This window comes from Nilaparvata lugens, chromosome 8 (assembly GCF_014356525.2).
Source record: "Nilaparvata lugens isolate BPH chromosome 8, ASM1435652v1, whole genome shotgun sequence".
NCBI lineage: Eukaryota > Metazoa > Arthropoda > Insecta > Hemiptera > Delphacidae > Nilaparvata > Nilaparvata lugens.
Window position 1 is genome coordinate 5,293,087 of NC_052511.1, and position 21,889 is coordinate 5,314,975.

General features: G+C 34.3%; 1 protein-coding gene and 1 long non-coding RNA gene across 3 annotated transcripts in view; one reads left to right on the forward strand and one right to left on the reverse strand.

Annotated features, from left to right (window-relative positions):
• LOC120352602 overlaps positions 1-9,236 on the forward strand; it is a 39,261-nt gene extending 30,025 nt beyond the window's left edge. The window contains exon 3 of the long non-coding RNA XR_005571959.1: positions 9,066-9,236. This is a non-coding gene — a long non-coding RNA (uncharacterized LOC120352602). The remainder of the gene's footprint in view (positions 1-9,065) is intronic.
• LOC111064451 (microtubule-associated protein tau) overlaps positions 1-21,889 on the reverse strand; it is a 94,963-nt gene that overhangs the window by 42,931 nt on the left and 30,143 nt on the right. For both annotated transcript variants that reach the window (XM_039433776.1, XM_039433775.1), the window contains exons 3-6: positions 20,443-20,486; positions 19,296-19,443; positions 15,284-15,489; positions 7,016-7,201 (exon numbers count right to left, since the gene is read on the reverse strand). In XM_039433776.1, coding sequence (XP_039289710.1) covers positions 7,016-7,201; positions 15,284-15,489; positions 19,296-19,443; positions 20,443-20,486 — 584 coding nt within the window. The remainder of the gene's footprint in view (positions 1-7,015; positions 7,202-15,283; positions 15,490-19,295; positions 19,444-20,442; positions 20,487-21,889) is intronic.

Here is a 21,889-nt window from a genome sequence, read left to right on the forward strand (position 1 = left end):
TGAAATTTAGTTGCTTGATTTAATTAGAGAATTTTACTTGAGAACACTTTTCTCAATCAATCTAATGGGAATTATTGATTATATTCAAAACTATGCGCTGTTGAAACCAATAGGCCTATGTTCTTGATTTTTGAACATAATCATCTGTAAAACATATTGGAACCTGATGCAAGGAATGTAAATTCCTTCTTCTTCCTTTTATGTGGCACTACAGTAAATCGTGGGCAATGGCCTCCAAGTAAATTATCTCTGGTAAAATACTAATTATTATTTCAAAAAATTGAATGTCATTCTGTGAGTATAAAACCTGCACTTTGATTTTTAGGGAAGTTCTTGAAATATTTCTTCTTGGCTTCAATTTCAACAGCTTTTTGCTTGAGAGTTTGGTTTTGTTTATACGTTTCCCATCAGTTATCCTATCTACTTATTGTTTCCAAAAAATATCCCTCCAAAATTGTTTTTTTTTGAATTCACAATGACCAGGCCTATGCTCGATTTTAATGCAGCTACCTGTATTTATAATAATTTGTACACTAAGGGTCGGTTTCCGAGCTGGGGATTTAGCTAAGTTCTAGATTTAAACAGCTGGAGTCAGAAAATTAGCTTTCCAAAACGGGGCGTAGTCGCAATTTTTACCCATAACAGTAGTCGCAGTTTTTATTTTCTCATTTCTATAATTGGAAATGTTTTTCCTTGACGAAATTAAACATTTCTAAATAAATCAAAATAGCTGAAAATTTAAATTATTTTCTCTTTATTCTTTTTGTGTATCTAGTTTTTTGATATTTAATCCTAACGTGACTGTGACAATGACTGCGACTACGCCCCGTTTTGGAAAGCCAATTTGCTGTTAGAAGTCTAGAACTTAGCTAAATCCCGAGCTCGGAAACTGGCCCTATATCTCCATTCAATTTATAATACATGAGCTAGGTTCATACATATTAAAATTTACCAGGGGTGGGGTCTAGAAGATGTATTACATGAAATTCGTTCATCTATTTAGAACCACAACACATGCTTTAAAGGGGGCATGACGATAACAATTTGCAAATCTAATTGTTGTTAACAGGAGTAAAGCATTACACCAATAACTAGGTGAAAGTGTCAGTGCAGGAAAAATAGTTCCCCTAGAATCACTGAATTTGACCTAATTTATCATGAGTGAAATTCTACTCAATTACAGTTGTAAAACTGTGTATTGATGATAGCTTTTCCATGTGCATTACTTCAGTTTAACGACAAAAAATAAAACATTTTGAAAATCATTGTTGATTAAGGAGCTTTTCTTACAGTGATCAAATAATTTTCTGAGTACAAGTGTATAAAATGAGCAACTAATTAAGCAAAAATTCCAATCTTAAAAAATATAATGAGATTTGAATGAATGGTGTAAGGATTGGTTCAGCGGATATGAATGAAACAATTGAAATTAATAACATCCTGATAGTTCCAAGGTCAGTTTTATGACATATTTACTATACAACATGCATAATATTTTTCATGCTGTGAGGCACTCAATGCATATTTCTGCATTTTGAAATTGCATGCAAAAGAATATAAAGTACAATAAAAACGTTGGCATGCAGAATACAAGCGAAATGTAGTCTACTGAACGTGACATGACAGAAATTGTGTACATGACAAACAAATTATTAAATAAGAACATAGGCTACTTGATTTAGTTTTAAATCTATTAATTTTTCAAGGTCGTGACTCAAATCATTGAAAAATATTCAATTTAACTGGCAACTTATGTTGCACACATTGAAATTATCATTATTTTTTATTTCAACAAGTTAGATTTATTAAATTTGATTCATATTTTCTAATGTTTGATAATCAATTACGTAGATACAATCAGGATAGTTATAAAAATTTGACTGACGAGTCACTGTCGATGTTGTAGAACCGTCCCATAATGATATAAAAACACACATATATTGTCAAATTCTACAGTTTTATTTGGTACAGGACCATGGTTTCGTCACCACTCAGATCACATTTTCAAATAAAACTGTAGAATTTGACAATATATGTGTGTTTTTATATCATTCAGGATAGTTATAATATTGTAATAGACCCATGTGTGACGTTGGAATGAACGCTATAACCAAATATAGTAGTTTTATTTCATTGATTGATTCATCAATTTTTCCTATCATCATCTTCCGCGTTGAATTATTGATTACCGTATGATACATTTTCCGAGTAGTTGTGAAGGTGATATTATAGTAGCTATCAATAATGAATAAATAGACAAGATATTGTTGAACCACAGACTTTATTTAACATCGAGATACCAGTTTCGGTTGTTACACCATCTCTGGTGAACTAACACTAAAGTAAAGAGCAGCAGTATTTATTCTAACGGCCGAGCACTGTTATTGGTGGGAGCCGTGACCTATGAAGGTGAACGTCTGTTATTGGCCTAGACAAGCCCCTCCCCAATTAGCGGTCCGTAGTCTTGTCTAAGCCAATGCCAGACGTTCACCTTTATAGTTCACGGCTTCACCAATAACAGTGTTCGGCCGTTGAATAAATACAGCTGCTTTTTACTTGAGTTTTATTTTACCAGAGATTGATAATGGTGTAACAACTGAAACCATTATCTCGGTGTGGTTTGTCAATATCTTGTCTTCTGTTCAGTATAGACATTGAAGTTCAGTATGTTCTATTGAATTTCAATATAGGCTCTCTTAATTTTCAAATTTTCATGTGGCTGAATTAAGAAACCATTCCTACTTTTTGTATCTTTACAAAATTAAATTTTATTCATGCTCTACAATTTTTTTTTATAAAAACAAATTTGAAAACTAAAAACCATCCTCTTTCGCGAGATAGTTGTGAGGTAAGCTAGTACCATACTCATCCAACATCATGCATAAAGTGTCCAAGTGATTTAGATAATGATAAGAAATATTGAATTAAGATGTGAGAAAGAACAAATTTCATCTATTTTGGTGAATCAACAAGCCAATACATTCTTGAAGCATGAATAGGATCAATGCTAGGATGAATGGTCGGTTATTTGACTGTAACGTTTCACTAGAGTATAAAAATTAATAATTTATTGGAAATGTTGATTTTAGTCAGTATAATATTAGTAGATCATCACAAAATTTTGATAAAATAGAAAACCTCAATTCAAAGCAAGAAAGCCAAACTTGTCTTATCTCCTGGTTCTTAGTTCTGGATCATTGTTAATCTGGTAGCTATTGAAATATCTCAAAGAGAAAAGTATGAAACTTTGAAAATGTACTTACATTTTGTAAATTCAGACTGTATTGAAGCTTGCATTACATCTTTTAGTATTTTCTAAATGATAGTTACCGTAACTGGTAAGTTTCAATCTAAATCACTGTTAAATGCTTCTATGTACCCTGATTAGTTGAATATCATTGTCGAGAAATTTTTGGACATTTCAGAAACATGGATTCAAACATCCAACTCTTGAACTTTTTTAATTATTTCTGGTTGTACGTATATTTTTTTTATCTTAACTGACCCGTGTACGAGTTTCTTACATCGACCTAAAAATGTACCTCAAAAGCCATGAAACAATATGTCAACCATTGTAAGTAGAATGAAATTGGAGGTCTTTCCTTATTGAAACACTACTATATTGTAGGACAAGGAAGAACGGACCGTTTCACTGTGATTTTAGTGAGCTGAATATTCATTTCAAAAGGGTTTCATCTATTTACACCGTGATTCAAAAAGAATACCACAACTTTGAAAATCTGTATTTAATCAAGGAAACATAATCGGAATTTGGGTTATAAATCAAAACGAAGAGCATTGAAATAAGTTTCTCCCCACTAGAAAACAAGTTCACAAATGTTCAATGTGACCCTCTCCAGACACTCGAGTGATATCTTACGAGCCAAGCAGCTCGAGACAGAGTACTTGTTTGTTAGTATACTAATCACTGGCCTCCAAGAAGCCCTGACCTCACCCCCTGCGATTTTTCTCTATGGGGTACGTTAAAGATAAGGTGTATCGACCGCCTCTACCAGCTAACATTGAGGAGCTCAAACAAGAAATAACAGCAGCTATACAAACTGTTACGCCCGATATGCTACTGAGGGTGTGCAACGAGTTCGAGCATCGTATTGATATCACTCGAGTGTCTGGAGGGGGTCACATTGAACATTTGTGAACTTGTTTTCTAGTGGGGAAAAACATATTTTAATACTCTTCGTTTTGATTCATAACCCAAGTTTCTATTATGTTTCCTTGATTAAATACAGATTTTCAAAGTTGTAGTATTGTTTTTGAATCACGCTGTATATTAGCCTATATCATAAAGGGCAGTTGTTGAACTAAACCTGGCTATTCGGTGAACCAACTTAGTTCATTAACCAATTTTTAAAAGTTTGAAGATTGAAGTTATCTCATGTTAAAATAGTTTTCAAAGAATAAACTATCGATTCGGTAACGAATACAAAACATGACAATGCTTAATAACTCACAAATCGTGAATAAATACGGTAGTACAAATATTCATACTGTCTACTGTGTTAATTAATCAATTTTTTTTTTCATTCTACAGTATAATATCCAAATATCGTGTATGGAAAGAAAACTGTGCTACACAAACATCTTGTGGAAGTCAAGGATAGTAGAGTTGATTAGCAATTATTCCCTTCCATTTAAATTTTCTTGATTTCACTACTCAGTTCAGAAATTTCCAGGAATTAGTATCTTTGTTCCATAGATAAATCGAGATTGTCAAAAATGTTAAGTGTGACCATAAACAACCGTACATTAGAAAAAACAAGTCCTGAATCACTCATTTTTCAACAGAAACCATTTATCATTGACCATTTATCATTTATTTATTATCACCTGTATAGAAATGGAAAATTGACTATAGCTATTTCATTTTACACTGCATGATCAACTGAAATACTACATGAGTTTTTTCTTTTCTTTAAATCTGGTTTTGACAATTTCTTAGTATTTTTATTTAATACTACATGAGTTCTTGAATAACAACATTTCAATGAATGAATTATGTTTTTGTGATTTATAAATATCTGATTATGAAAAATGTCCGGTTGCTGGTCTCAAAATAATTCAATTGAGATGCATCTAAAGGTGCGTACATTATATACGCGCCGCGAACATGAGCAATTCATTTTTAATCAGCTGACTATATCTGCATTTTTACAGAAACGGTAAGATACAGAAAAAGCTTGGCATCAGCTGCCACTAGAAAGTGAATTGCTCATGTTGGCGGTGTGTAAATCTGTACGCACCTTTCGAGAAAAGATCTCATAAGCTGTCTGACATTCTTTGGCTATCTTATGTCATTCTTTCTCTAAGGCTGCATGCATGGATTTCTATCGTTCATCTATCCACCTAATCATGGGCATTTTTCAATACAGTAATTGTTGAAAATGTATTCTTGACAAGTAGCACAGATGAAGTCTGTGGAACAAATTATTTAAAAATTACAAATTATTTTGTCTATAGAACAAATATTTGATTATACTATGATATACTTCTTATTAATATCATAACAAGAATACAAAGATTCTCGAGTGTAGGCTACTATGATGGTTTTCCTAGTTGGCAATTTTTCCTACTTGAATCCTTATGGTTAGCAGGGGTGATGTTATGACAGATGTAAAAATGAGTTGTTTGGCGTAAATTTAATTAGAATTTGAAAGTTTGTAATTGAATATGTTCAAATGGTTAGTAGTTATTGAAATAAGGAAACGATTAGTGTATAGTGTCCAAGAATGTGACAGTAATAGTCGAAGTTGTGTTGGGTAGACAAGAGAAAGCACAGTTTCAGAAGATTTTTGCTAAAAGTTTCAAAGACACAGAAGATTTTTGCTAAAAATTTCAGACACAAAAGACACATAAAAACAACTAGTGCTTGATCGACCGAGAAAGTATAGTTTGTGAAGAACACTACTTGTTTACAATTATTATTATTATCAAACTGAACCAATCGTTGAATTCAAATCTGAGCAATGTAAAACGGAGTTAATTGTTGAAACTTTTCACTGAATTTGTTCCCGGCATATAGGTTGTCATTATTTATTTATTTGTCATTATTTTGGGGAGTGAATTTGTATCCGATCCTTTAAGGTGTCAAACCGATAGAACTTGAATACATTAACAGTTCGGCACCTGCTTTCTTGAATTAAGATGACTCAATGTCTTATGAATCAAAGTTCTTTCAAACATTTCATCATCGATTTTCTAGTTCTAATAATATAATATCCAGTCTATTCGTTATTCGTTTATAAGTAATTTCTTGATATGAGAAATAGCCTGATGCCAGATAACCTAGGGACAGTAGAGTCCAAGAAAGTGTTTTCTTTCTCTCAATTTTCAATTTCTTTGTAAAATTATTTTTGTATTTTTTTTATTGGGGATCAATTTTTGGGATTTTCCCGTATGCTCCCATATTGTTTTAAATAAATATTGTTGTAAATAAATAAATAGAGCTTTGAAAATTGAATGAACTAGGTGAACTAGGCCCTTTGAGATCAATTTTACTATTTAGCACCCCCAATGAAATGTATAAAATGTAATAGTCTTCGTTATTCATGACTTGGATGGGAAACTTCTAGTAAAACTCTCTAATAAACAAATTTCCACATCTGAAATCTTCAGTCTCCAAAGGTATAATTACCATATTTAAAGAGTATGACAAATTCACGACAAAACATGAGTTTATGGCTTGAGCCCGATTTAACATTCAACACTGGTGTGCCTTTTCAATTCTTGCTACCATCGGACTCCCCAAATATAACATTGGACTCCCCAAATCTAACATTGAACTCCCCAAATCTAACATTGAACTCCCCAAATCTAACATTGGACTCCCCAAATCTAACATTGGACTCCCGCCTAAAATAGGTCTCATCTCTTGTAAAACTTCTATTTTCGTCATAGCACACCAGCTTGTAGTGAGAACCTTTTGGGGATTGGAATTTCCGTATCACTCGCTGTTCATCACAGAAAAACTTGAAAGAAATCACTATAATGTTCTTACCTTGACAGTTCCGCCCCCGGGCTGATGTTTCATGTTATCTTTGGATCCGATTTTCGGCTTCGCCTTGTCTTTGAAATCTAATTTGACCGATTCGATTTTCTTGTCTCCACCGCCTGGTTTATGCGTTGTGTTCTCCAGCGATCCTATTTTCGATTTGGCGTTCCATTGCAGTTTCACCTGTTGGATCTGGGGAAATACAACACAAATCAATATTAATAACTAGTGGGATCTGGGGAAATACAACAAAAAGCATTATTAATAACTGCTGTCTGTTGCATATTCGTAATGGAAGAAAGGAAAATTTCTCACTCATTTGTTGGGATCTTGTTTATTCTGAAGGGGATCATTCTTCTATAATAGAGAAAAGGCAGAAATATTACTATATGCTCTTACAGCACAAAACAATCAATAACTGGTGGGATTTGGAGAAATACAACACAGTACAGTATTAGTAGCTGCTGTCTGTTTCGTTTAGGTAATGGAAGAAAGGAAAATTTCTCACTTGTTTATTCTGAAGAGGGTAATTCTTCTATAATAGAGAAAAGGCAGAAATATTACTATATGCTCTTACAGCACAAAATAATTAATAACTGATGAGATTTGGAGAAATACAACACAGAACAATATTAATAACTGCTGTCTGTTTCCTATTGGTAATGGATGAAAGAAAAATTTCTCACTCACTCGTTGGCATCTTGTTTATTCTGATGAAGGTCATTGTTTTATAATAGAGAAAATACATAAATATTATTCGTATATGCTCTGGGGAAATACAACTTAAAACAATAACTGCTGCAAATTCGGATTGGAAGAAATTACAATTTCTCGATCATTCGTTGGGACTTGTTTCTCCTGATGAGAGGTTCATTCTATACAGATCTTTGATTAATGTTTATTTCGATAGTAGATAGACTTGGTTACACAAAATTATGTTAAATTTTAACTGTGATTAAGTTCTAATTGAAGACTTCTTCCATTCATGTGATTGGTTATTCTCGTGGCATTTAATCACCGTTTCTCCTGTGTCTTCCCTGATGAGAGGTTATCATTCTTCTATACAGATCTCTGATTAATGTTTATTTCGATAGTAGATAGACTTGGTTACACAAAATTATGTTGAATTTTAACGGTGATTAAGTTCTAATTGAAGACTTCTTCTATTCATGTGATTGTTATTCTCGTGGCATTTAATCACCGTTTCTCCTGTGTCTCCCCTGATGAGAGGTTATCATTCTTCTATACAGATCTCTGATTAATGTTTATTTCGATAGTAGATAGACTTGGTTACACAAAATTATGTTGAATTTTAACGGTGATTAAGTTCTAATTGAAGACTTCTTCCATTCATGTGATTGGTTATTCTCGTGGCATTTAATCACCGTTTCTCCTGTGTCTCCCCTGATGAGAGGTTATCATTCTTCTATACAGATCTCTGATTAATGTTTATTTCGATAGTAGATAGACTTGGTTACACAAAATTATGTTGAATTTTAACGGTGATTAAGTTCTAATTGAAGACTTCTTCCATTCATGTGATTGGTTATTCTCGTGGCATTTAACCACCGTTAAAATTTAGCAGATTTGTGCAACCGTGCCTTTTATTTCAATGTGATTTCTCCAAACGAAGTTCATTCCTGACGTTATTCTAGGATGTTCTTAGGCTACACAGATATTTATAATTTACTGTGATTCTCTTCATTCGTATGCTATAAAGATGTGAAAAATTTCCCAATTAACATTTTCGACTAAGAATTGAGAAATCAATATTGAAAATGATTCAGAAATCAGCATCAAAATTCTCCTATCTGAGAGTCTTGCTGATGATTCATCAGCAAGATTCATCCCACATTGATAAATCCCACTTTTTACTTATCATTCATCCCACTTTGATAAATATTTAATCCAAATTATTATACAATCTTCAATAATTCATTAATGAATCAGTTTCTGAAAGGTATCAAGAATCAAAACACAGTTGTGTGGAGAGTGAAAACTTTACAACATTCCAATCGACATTTTCGAATTCATTGATGTTCATCTTCACTTTCAGATTGATCCTGGTCTTCTCAAATGCTGCAAAAACATTGAGTACAATGTGGAGATTATCTGGTGATCATTGAAGGTGAGCTAAATTCCATCTATAACTATTGTATTGTCTATTTAGTGTGCCACGTCACAGTGGTTTTATAATTTTCCTTGATTATTCAGGTTAACATCGTTCATCTAAGAATATTGTTTTAGTAGTGGATCTAGTAGATTTTTAGTGGATCTTAAAGAACAATCGATCTATTGTAACAGGTGCTCACAAATAGGCCTACAGGAGAATGAGCGAACTACAAATGGAGTGCAGAGAACGTTTTAAGATCTCTAATTAAGGAATTGAAAATGGTTCACGTCATGCCGGTACATGATTTGATTGATCATGGTACTACAGTGAATAGATTCTACTAATTGTAGGAATTATAATGATTTTTGAAGTTGATTCCCTATTAAGGAACTTATGATGGTTAACGTCATGCCAGGAGGCTACATGATTTAATTAATCATTATACTACAGTGAATAGATTCTACTAAATGTAGGAATAGTTAAAATGCTTTTCGGAATTAATAATAACTAGCCGTCAGGCTCGCTTCGCTCGCCATATCCCTCTGGCCAGGGGGCTCCGCCCCCTGGACCCCAGACTGGATTGTCCACAAATGAGGTCACCGGGCTCGCTCCGCTCGCCTGTATTTTTCATTTGAGCATGCTTCATTCCATCAGAAAGTCAAAGTACTGAGAAAACGCAGAAAAGCTGAGAAAAACGCTGATTTTGGGCGTATCTTTGATGAAATATTAAAGTCACCTCATCACAACATTTTTTAGACCCTACCTAAACCTCTGTCTAAAATTTGGACATTTCCTGTCTATTACTTGATGAAAGAACTGAGAAAACCCAAAATCGCTAATTTTGGGCGTATCTTTGGCGTTATTTCAAATACCTTCTAGCACAACATTATTACACCCTAGCTCAGCTTCTGTACTAAATTTGAACAATTTCTGTTCATTTGTTCTCGATAAATCTGAGAAAAAGCAAAAAACGCTGTAAAAACGCTAATTTTGGGCGTATCTTTGACGTTATTGCAAATTCCTTCTAACACAACATTATTACACCCTAGCTGAGCTTCTGTACTAAATTTGAACATTTTCTGCTCATTTGTTCTCGATAAAGCTGACAAAGCGCTAAAAAACGCTGGAAAATACAGATTTTGGGCGTATGTTTGGAAATTTTTCCAAATCTGTTCTTAGTGCGCCTCTAAAGGGCCAACTGAACATACCTACCAAATTTGAACGTTTTTGGTCCGGTAGATTTTTAGTTCTGTGAGTGAGTGAGTGAGTGAGTGTGAGTGCCATTTCGCTTTTATATATTATAGAAGATAATGATGAGGGTGATGCCCACATAAGCTCTTAGGCTTGTACGTGGGTAATGAGTGAGAGGGATGATGATGAGAGATGACCACTACTTTTGAGTTAATCGGGACGGACGGCTTATCGTCTCCTCCGAAAGACGGAGTGGCCGTATCTATGTGATTTGTGCTGTGGTCAAAAACTTAATATTGTATTCTAGGATTGCATTACATCCTTTGAAATATCGCCAGATAATTTACTAATGATGATAACCACTTGATTCTTCTCATTCGATAGAACTACAAGAATTTGGATTTGAAAAGAGTTGAGATGATGAATTTTTCAAGACTTTCCATAATCTCTATGAAACATGCCAATCCTCTAGTAAACAATCTTATCCTCTGATTGATAAGTTCGTGAAATTCTGGAATATTCTGTTTGTTGAATTCCATTCTTGGTTGAAACTACTGTTGTTGGATGAATATAAATGATGATGTAGGCTACAATTAGATGAGTAGTTTAAATTGGTGGAATAAATTGAATATTCACATTATCTGAATTCAACAAAAACACAACATAGTATTTCAACAAGGAAACACTTTTTCAATCGAATACTCCAGATGACTCAGTTGAAATCATTACAATTTCATAGAATTGAAACACAAAATAGTTATCAAGTACCCTTTTATTTCATCAAACTTATGTTTTTTTTTCTTTTTTGTTAAGTTGAGAAGTCGATATTGTGGTAATTATTCATATTGAATGAAAAATACTAAAAAATTGTCAAAAACCACAGATTTATTGATACTTAGAAAGACCGGTTTCGGTTATTACACCATTGTCAATCTCTCATAAACAGAGAAACTGAATGAGTTTTCTAAGTATCTTTAAATCTGTGGTTTTTGACAATTTCTTAGTCTTTTTTATTCAAAACTTTTATGTTTTGATAATATAAGAAGGGTACTTGATAACGTTTCTGTGTTTGAACAATTTCAGTAGCCCTAAAAAGAAAAGTGAGTCATCCCATATTCGATTATACTTATTTAATTTTTTTTCTCCAGTCATGTCTAATTCAAATTCACTTGAAATGTTGGCATGCAGTTGTGCCAATTGTTTTAGCTACGATGATTCATGATTCATGCTCACATTTTATCAGATATTTTATTTATTCTTTGTACACAATTTGTTTAATAATGTTTTATTATCATTCGTTGAGATGATCCATTCATCGGTGCCTTTGAATCTAGCAAATTCTCTAGATTTCTAAAGAATCTATTTTCCGACCAACTTGTCCTAACCTGGTCTCCGTTATTCTTACTCACGGCTGCCCCGTTATTTTTACTCGCTGCTGCCTTATTCTTCTTAGGTTTTATAGAAACAGTTGGCTTGGGTGGAGGTGTTGAAGGTGGCATAGGCTCAGTTTCCTGGGTCAGGAAACACAATAAATTTATTTAAATTATCCTAATAAATACTTCATCTCTACTCATTCCCGCCTTATCCATAAGTAAACATTTTCTAGGTTGTTATAAAGGTGATGTGACTGATGGATACTACTTTTAACTCTATTTATTTCCGATAAATGTATAGGTTAAATAAAAGTATGGGTAAACACATAAATAAATAAAAACACTGCACTCACATGGGCTACGTTTTAACAAATTAATGAAAATAATATAAAAATGGGTGCTACAAGATTTTTATATTGGAATTAAATAGAGAATGCATTTATTCAAATGCTAATTAATATATAATTATTATTTAACGAAAATCCTAATAAATGCTGCAAATCACCCCGAAGACCTCTGCTACTGCAGACATTGACAACAGGGTTAACAGCTAGATGGAAATTCGATGAGAACTACTATCCAAAAATTATTTGCTAGCCCGGGAATCGACTGGCCATTGGGAGGTACCGGGTTCGATTCCCGGGCTGGCAACTAATTTTTGGATAGTAGTTCTCATCGAATTTCCATCTAGCTGTTAACCCTGTTGTCAATGTCTGCAGTAGCAGAGGTCTTCGGGGTGATTTGCAGCATTTATCTAGGATTTTCTTTAAATAATAATAATAATTATATTTTTATATTGTTTTTACATAAATAAATGTATAGGTAACAATTCACTGCGTTGTTAGAAGGTGATGATGTGGTAGATATTCATGTTGAATATCAAATTGATATTGTCAAAAATCAAACTACATCAATCGAACAAAAATAACTTGTTTTACTAGTTTCGATTGTTACTACATTATCAATTTCTAGTAAATTTGAAGCTCAAACATTGAGAACCTTAGCAGAATATAATATAGTATGGGTGAAGCCCACAGTTATTATATATATTTAAGTGCCCTACATGTCAAGGCAAATTTTGACAAGTACAACTTGAGGAGGGACTTACATAGTCATAACACTCGGAATGGTTGTATGATTGCCATGCTTATTGTCGACTGAGTAGGATAAGAGATTCCTTTCCTACTGTGGCTCAACAAAGCTGCCTAGACGGTTAACAGCCTTGTGCACCCAGGCCTTCAAGGCTAAGTTAAAGTGTTGGCTTAAAGAAAGCCATTTCTATGGGCTACATGAGTTCTTCGAAGTTACAGTAACCATGCCATCTTGATAACTCAAGTTTAGAGTCATGAGCTTCAAGAAAAGTTGAATTCTTATTATTTTTGACACAACCTATCCGGCCTCGCTGGTCTTGGTTCAGAATAAGTGTATAAGTGCCCTACGATTGGCCATTAGCTGTATCAGCTGTAATTATGGTTGAACTCTACTGTAATTGGCCGAGACTAGACAGACTCGACTTGGGTGTGTCTTTTCTCGGCCAATGGCAGTAGAGTTCAACCTTCATTGGTCAACAGCTAATGACCAATCGTAGCGCTTCATCCACACTTAATATTTTGTTGCTCAGTGTTAACCCTGAAAAAACCCTCAATTTAGTGGTCCCTTTTTCCAGTCAATTGATTTTTTTTGTATGAATAATTCAAGTTTAAAGCTATATCATAGAGAAAAGGTAGTACAATAAGATATTCCATGGTATAGGGTTTTTATGTTTTTCATTTATCATTTTTCACTCATTACTGTCTTATGGAATAGTTTTTTGGGCTAGTTCATGTGACTATGTTGAGGTTTTCAGTATTCAAAAATGTGCAGTTGGGTAATGATTGGGGAGTCACAAAGGAATAGTTGTAGACCCCATTTCAAAAGTCTAAAAATTCTTCCTTTACCTAGGGTTTACATTCTGGAGGCCCTTTCTATTGTTAAGAGAAATCAATGTTATTTTACTCTGATGATGATGTTAATTTTCATAATACCAGGAATAAACACTTGTTGATGCATCGTTCCAATTTCTATAAGAGCGGCGTCAGAAGCTCTGGCATCCAATTATATATAATATTTTATCTGATTTCATGAAGAGTATCAATGAACGCGACTTTAGATCTCAATTAAAGATAGATTTCTCCAAGAGTGCTTTCTACTCAAAGAGTAGATTACATTCAACATTACACCACATGAATGGTATAATGCTTTCTTTTCCTGTGTCTTGTGTATTTGTCACTGTGGACTGTTTCTTTTTTGTTCGATTTAGATTTTTGCCATAAGTTCCTGATCCCCCTGTGTGTTAGGTGGGCAGTGGATGCTATTTAATCTATGTTCCATAGACTTTTATGTTCCAAAATGTTCCTATCCAAATTGTTCCTATTTACTTCTATGTTCCAAATTTCACTGTTAACTTAAGTCGATAGTCCTAGTAGTTGTTTTTCGTGAAGCAATGTGACGCTGTTAGTCTGTCATACTGTGCTGTTCTCACACGCAAAAACAGTAATAATATGCTGTACCCAGCAAAAACAGTAATAATAGACAGTACTGTTGTAGTCGGCGAGAGTTAACAAGGAATCGGCTTGAAATTTGTAACATAAACTACCTGTAACATGGGATATCGTCTTATGCTATCTCTTTCTAAGATAAAATATGTCGGTCGACAATGGGCAAGTGGGAAAACAGCCATTAAGGTCGTCACACACCAAGCTACGTGTGACTACGTGTGACCAACGTCACGAAAAACAACTACTAGAACTATAGGCTTCAGTTGACAGTGAAAATCGTAACATGAACTACCTACCATGGGATATCTTCTAATGCTATCTTTTCTCTATGGTTTAACATACTCTACTGAGAGTGTAAGAATGGCACCGTATGAAAGACTACCAGCATCACATAGTTTCACGAAAGAGAACTACTAGGATAATCGGCTTGAGTTAACAGTGAAATTTGTAACAAACGACCTATACCATGAGATATCTTCTTATACTATATTTTATCTATTCTATTACCACAAAATGTTTCACCACACATGATGTAAGTGAAATCAACACAAAGTGATGCATCAACACAAAATGTTACTCTATATCTCCACACGTGATAGAGTATCAAAACAATATGATACAGCTTCACCACACATAATACGGTATAATCACACATAATACAGTATCACCACACATAATACTGTATCACCACACATGATACAGTATCAACAAAATATGATACAGTATCAAAACAAAAATGTTACTGTATAACCTCACATTATACAGTATCAACACAAAATGTTACAGTATCACCACACGTGATACAGTATCTACACATTATTATACAGTATCACCACACATGATACAGTATCAACACAATATGATACAGTATCAAAACAAAAATGTTACTGTAATAACCTCACATGATACAGTATCAACACATATGATACAAAATCATCTGAGGATAACATGATACAACTACTTACAAATCATAGTGTTGATTTCACTTTGGATCCAATGTAGCTTTTCAAGTGTCAGTACACTCTAGCCTATGGTATATACTACCTTGGGATGACTTTACCTTTTTGTCTCCACCGCCAGGGGTGTAGGTGTCGTTTTTGGCGGCTATTCTGGGCTGCGCCTTCCAGTCCAGTTTTCGGTTCTCGATCTTGACTTTCCCACCGCCCGGCTTGTAGGAGGTGTTCTGCAATGAGCCGATCTTCGATGTGACCGTTTTCAAGTTGGGCGAAGGTGCTGCCCCCACCTGCACCTTGTTCATTGGCACTTCTAGCAAAACACACAAAGAATACATTTCTGTTAAGATTTCTTTCAAAGATTTTTAACAAGTCGGTTGCACACATACTGTTCAGTGAATTGTCAATCAGATCAATTTGTTTCCCAGAATGTTAGGGTACATAAAAATGAGGGTATACATTTACAAATGAGGTATATAAGGTAACCCCCTACAAGACTACACGATTATACTTGACTTGTTTTCATCCCACTGGAAACGCGGTCGCGTCGTGGTCGTCATTCTGCAGAAATTCCTTCACAGAGTAGAATCTTAGAGAAAAAATAGCATAAGTAGATATCCCATGGTATAGGGCGTTTATGTCGCAACTTTTACTGTTATCTCAAGCCGATTACTGTCGATTATTGTCGATTTTTACTGTTTTGACCGGGTAAGAGTGTATGAACGGCACAGTATGAGAGACTATCAGCGTCATAAAGCTTCATGGGAAAGAACTTCGTGGACTATAGGCTTGGGATAACAGTAAAAGTTGCGACATAAACGCCCTATACCATGGGATATCTACTTATGCTATTGTTTCTCTATGGTAGAATGGCCTGGTTAACAGGTAGCTCTTTAGGGCTTTCTTGAATCTTTCCTGTCCCTCTATGTGTCATATAGTAGCTGGAACTTTGTTAAATGTTTTGGTGCTGAAGAATTTAGACCCATTTCTGGTTAACGTTGATGTCACCTGCGCTATACATGGATCATTCGTGTCTGTCGGGTGTTGAATTTCAGTGATGAATTTCATAATTTCTTGCCAACATTTGGGGTTTCCTCTTCACCATCATGGCTGTCTCCAGGATAAAAATCGCTGGTAGGGTCAACATATCTATAGTGAGGTCCACGTTATAATGGCAGTGAAGAAAGATAGGAGAAAAACGTTGCCAAGTCTCTCCATTTTGCCACTGAGTGTACACAGCTGTTACTCAATTCATCCCATTAAATTTGATCTCATAATAATTATAATTCCCTTGATAAAATAATCAATTAAATCTCAAATTTATCAATAATATATATTTTTCATAATTTGATTCAAAAATTTGCTTCCATAACTGAGATAAGATTTTATTTTTATACAAATCTGAAATGGCGGCTATTTTAAAAAGCTGTGATGCACCAATCTGAATTTATTTGGTGAGTATTCTATTCCAATTTCTTTTAAAAATAAGAGAAAAATAGAAATCCTATTTGAAATAAGTAACTTTAATGGAAATAATTCTGAAATAACCTTTCAATATTATTTATACCGGTACGAGTAGGTCTAACCTATACGTGTAAGCTAACTGAAGCATGGATAAAGTCTAGGATGGTTAGTTATCTACTTTTAAAATGTCATTTCAGGTATTTTGTTTAAAAATTATTTAATTGTTCCAAAAATACATTTTAAATCTATACGACTTGTGTACTAAAGTATTTTGATAGAATGAAGAAAAAAATGGCGGCTGAGAATTGTGTCTACTTTTGTACAGTCACTGTCAAAAGTAAAAATAAAATATTCTGGGAAAAAGACAACATTGCAAAGCTAGAGAGAGATAGCGCTATTTGTTTTGTTGTATGATAGAAAAGGACAGAAACAGTATTGTCAATCCTACACTGCCATTATAACGTGGACCTCACTATAGTTGTAGAAGCAGCGGCCTACAATGTGCTATATGATGCTTAGTCCAGTCAAATGGGCCTTTTGAAGAACACATGAATTGCTGAGCTTTATGCACTATATTGAATTAGGGTACAATAATTAGCTACAAGTTTATGATATTGTATTATATGACATTGATGAGACCTATTGTGTGCAATAGCAATAACTCTGAATGATGTGCACTGGTTAAGAGAGACGAGGAGGCATCGAGAGTGTTTGAAAGAGGTGTTGTGAGAAAAATGTATGAAGCATTAAAGTCTGGCTTTCATTATTAGAGTGGTAGAGTTACCTGGGCAAGTACTAACTATCTTGCGAACACTCCAAATGAAAACTTTCATAGTGAAGTAGAGTCATGGTAGAGTACTAGTTTTTAGTAGAGTGGAATAGCACCGTGGGATAGTACTCTACCACTTGCCTTCCCCCAACACCGCTTCTCTCTCTACTCTACCACTACCATGCTACTGAAAACAGTCGAGAGCTAGTAGAGTAGTGTCGGGCAGAGTAGAGTAGAGTAGTTTTCAAGGTTAGTTCTGTTCACTAGACAACACACTCCACCTACTATTCTCAATTGTAGTGAAAAAGTTACTCGACCAAGTAAGTAGAGTAGAGTTAGCTCAGTAGTTAGTATGCCAGTTATTCGACCACTAACTCTACTAGTAAAAACCAGGCTTAAGGCTTTCTGATGCGTGGAGAATGAGAAATAATGAGGAAATAGAGGAAGCGCTTCAAGGTGTAAACATCGTCAAGTTCATTAAAACCCAAAGAATTAGATGACTTGGCCATGATGGAAGAATGAGCGAGAAAAGTTATCCAAGAGAGGAAATGAATGGATAATTTGATGGACCCAGAGGAGACGATTAATCGTAAACCCAGAGGAGTCGATTATTAAATTATTTATTCATAATTTGATGGACCTAGAAGGAGAAAACGTCCCTTAAACGATGGGTAGATGGCGTGGAATAGGGCCTGAGAGTGATGGGAATTGGGAACTGGAGAGACCAATGTCAGGATCGCCAGAGATGGAGGCAGATCGTTACGGAGGCCAAGGGCACCACAGGGCTTTAGTTTCATTGAGTATGGTATAAATATTGTTGTGTTTTTCACTTCAGCATGGAGAATATTTTACTCTCTTGCCCGGTTGCTAAGAAGCCCGTTGAATTTTAATTATAATTGAATGCCTCTATAGCTTTTCTGAAAAATGGCTTCTCTGATTGGTTCTCGTGAGACCTCTACCTTAATCTCGGTTATATGATTGAATGTCCGGAGAACCAATAAAGAAAGCTTCTCTGAAAATAAGGCTTTTCTGATTGGTTCTCTCGTGGCATTTAATCCCGGTTAAAATTCAACAGGTCTTTGTGAACCGGGTCTCTATTATTCTCTCTATCTTTTGCAGTTTCTATTCTTCTAGGACTTCACTAAACCAATTTCCAGCAGAGAACTGACTTAACAAAGTCGACTTGACAAAAAAATCATCTCATTCAGAAGAGCTACTTGAGGCTTACATGAGATTTGTTCAGAAATCAGTAATGTCGGCCGCAGCCAATAGGAATCAGTTCAGCACTGCACCTCTCATATTAGATAAGTGACAAACACCCGGTTCTCCTGTTGGACGGATGACCGTTAAATTAAAATATATATATTTCGTAGGTGGATCGGAATTCACCTACAACTGAGGCTCTATTAATCTAGATTATAATCATCATAATCCCTTCCAAATTCAAGTTAGGACTCATGTGGCCGTCACTCTCCGCAAACAATATTCATTTATATACATATACAAAATTCAGGTAAAAACAACAGACATTTGCCCAAAGCTGCTTGAACCTGATTTTAAAATACACATTCTAGAGTTGATTATTGATGGAAATAAATTGGAAGTTGCATTTGTTCAAATGCTAATTAATGAATAATTATTATGAAACGAAAATCCCAATTAAATGCTGTAAATCACTCTGAAGACTTTTGCTACTGGAAAAATATTGATATGAGCGCTACATATTCATCGAATTTCCATCTAGCTGTTTACCCTGTTGTCAATATTTGCAGTGGTAGAAGTCTTCGGGGTGATTTATAGTATTTAATTGGGATTTTCGTTTAATAATAATTATTGATTATTGAGTCATGAATAGGCCTACATACCATGATCATAATTCGACTTACTTTTCTTATCAGCGCTGGGTGCTTCCGGTGTTTTTGGGGTGGTCTTTGTTGGTGTTTTTGTCGGTGACGTCATGGACAGTTTTTTTGGTGCAGGAATTTTGGTTGGCGATTTCTTCGGTGATCCAATGTCTCCATTAGTTGTGGCTTCCTGAAATTACGAAGAACTTTAATTTATTTCTTATATTTAGATGCCAATTATGTGCATCGTTATTTGTTTTAGGTCTTTGCAGTTTAGATTGATAGTAAACCGGGTTGAGAGAAAAGTGATAATTATTGTATTTTGAAACCTTCCTACCTAGAAAAAGTGAAAAATAGATCTGAGTTATAAGGAAATATCACTATATCAAAATGTATGAATTCAGGGCTAATCTCTAGTGTTTATAACATAGAATTATAGTACCCTTTACAATAAGTTACGTTACAATCTGTGTTCTTGTTTTATTATTTTATTAATTTTAAAGGGTACTATAATTCTATTTTATAAACACTATATCAAAATGAGCTGTAGTATTATTTCTTGAAGTTCCAATTTAAGCACTCCTATCTCTCTCTACTGTCATTACAACGTGGACCTCGCTATAGCTTTTGTTCAGTTCCACCCATTGGCCGTGATTAGGGGCCAATCAGAGGCTCTCACTTTCCAGCCAATAGAATCACTCTGTGAGCTGAGTCGGCTAGTTTGTATTGCTGCCGCTACAGCGCTAGCTCCTGGGTTCTTACTTTTACAAATCATTGTCCTTAAATTTCATCATTTCCTTTAATAAAATTAGTAGAATTGATGGTAATCTGATGTTGGTAAACGTGAAACCATGGTACTGTTTTAAATTTTTTAATAAATTTTTAGTGAAATTTGACAATATATTTGTTTTCTTATTATTTTATCATTTCCATTTTATCCATGAAGATATCAACTCCAGATATTAATTATAGTTCAATGGACTATTTTCAAATTAATCATCGTTGCATACTCAACAGCACTAATATGTTTAATTCACTCTACACCATGGGTTATCGCTGTATTTATCTTATAGATTTGGTAGAATCATCAGTTTTTGATTACTGTTAATATCTATCAATGATTGCATGATTCTTTACGAAAGGTAATCATGATTCTTGATGTTTTACAAGATTCATGTACTGTACTCACATTTCCTTGTGTCGATTCGTCTACTCCACTATCGTGATCGCCATCTGTAAAATAGTAAATAAATAAATTACTTTATACATGGAGAAAACAACAATAAAAAACTATCTTGCTTCCTTTACACTGTACATTAATAATCTTGAATAACATTGTGAAATGCCCTACCAAAGGGTTTCATTTAACTTGTAGGAAAGTGACTTCGGAAATCGAAATCTCTTCGCAAAACATTAGACAATAATCAAAGAATTATATTACAGATTACACTATATAAAAGTATTATCTTGAATACAAGTAAAATGATATGAGACAGCTTAAAATACTACGGCTATTTAATCTACAGTGAAGAAAGAGAGCGTTGCCGATTATTTGCCTTCTATTTTTAGGATTGCTGATATCTGAAACTGTACTGATATCTGATACTGTAGACCTGATATTACCTGTTCATTCTTTTAAGAATAATAATATTTATATTTCATTCGCCAAGAAAATATATTAACGTGGACCTACTATACTCTGAAGTTCGTTCTTGAAGAAAAATCATTATTTAACTATTTTGCCTATCTAGACACCTCAGTCTTTGGCAGCGACTTTTAGGGCCGGTTTCCGAGCTCGGGATTTGGCTAAGTTCTAGACTTTCAACAGCTGGAGTCAGAAAATTGGCTTTCCGAAACGGGGCGTAGTCCTAGTCATTGCCATAGTCACGTTTGAATTAAATTTCGAAAAAATATAAAATTACATAACATAAAATAAAGAGAAAATAGTGTACAGTTTCAGCTATTTTGAATTATTTAGGAATGTTTAATATCGTGAAGGAAAAACGTTTCCAATTATAAATAAAAACTGTGAATACTGTGATAAAAACTGCGACTACGCCCCGTTTTGGAAAGTCAGTTTTCTGACTCCAGCTGTTTAAAGTCTAGAACTTAGCTAAATCCCGAGCTCGGAAACCGGCCTCAAGTATTCAAGTATTCAATATAGATGAAGAATTGGTGCATACTTGAACTTCTCTCGAGTTTTACGGTTTTTTGACTTGTTTTGAATTTCAATTAATAATTTTTAACTCATGGGTATAGTCATCAAATACATATATTCACACGAAAAACATAAGCTTCATTATCATCATCACCACTTACCTCTCCTTCATGGTGTTATGCATCAGTGAACATTGGATTTACATTTAAATCGATTAAAATTAAACTGTCAATTGAAAATGAATATTTTTCATCAAATTGCTATCATGTATAATAAATGAAAATTGAAACTTTCTAATGAGTGTTAGCTGTGTTACTATACAGGTACTAAGTCTAAGCAAAGTCATACATCAAGTATATGAAATGGAATGAAGCGAAATGCATGAATTCTTCTTTGAACTTGTCATATTGAATACTATACCTTGATGTTTGTGCAATCATTACTTGGACTATTCCTAATCGTTTGCAGTTGCACATGC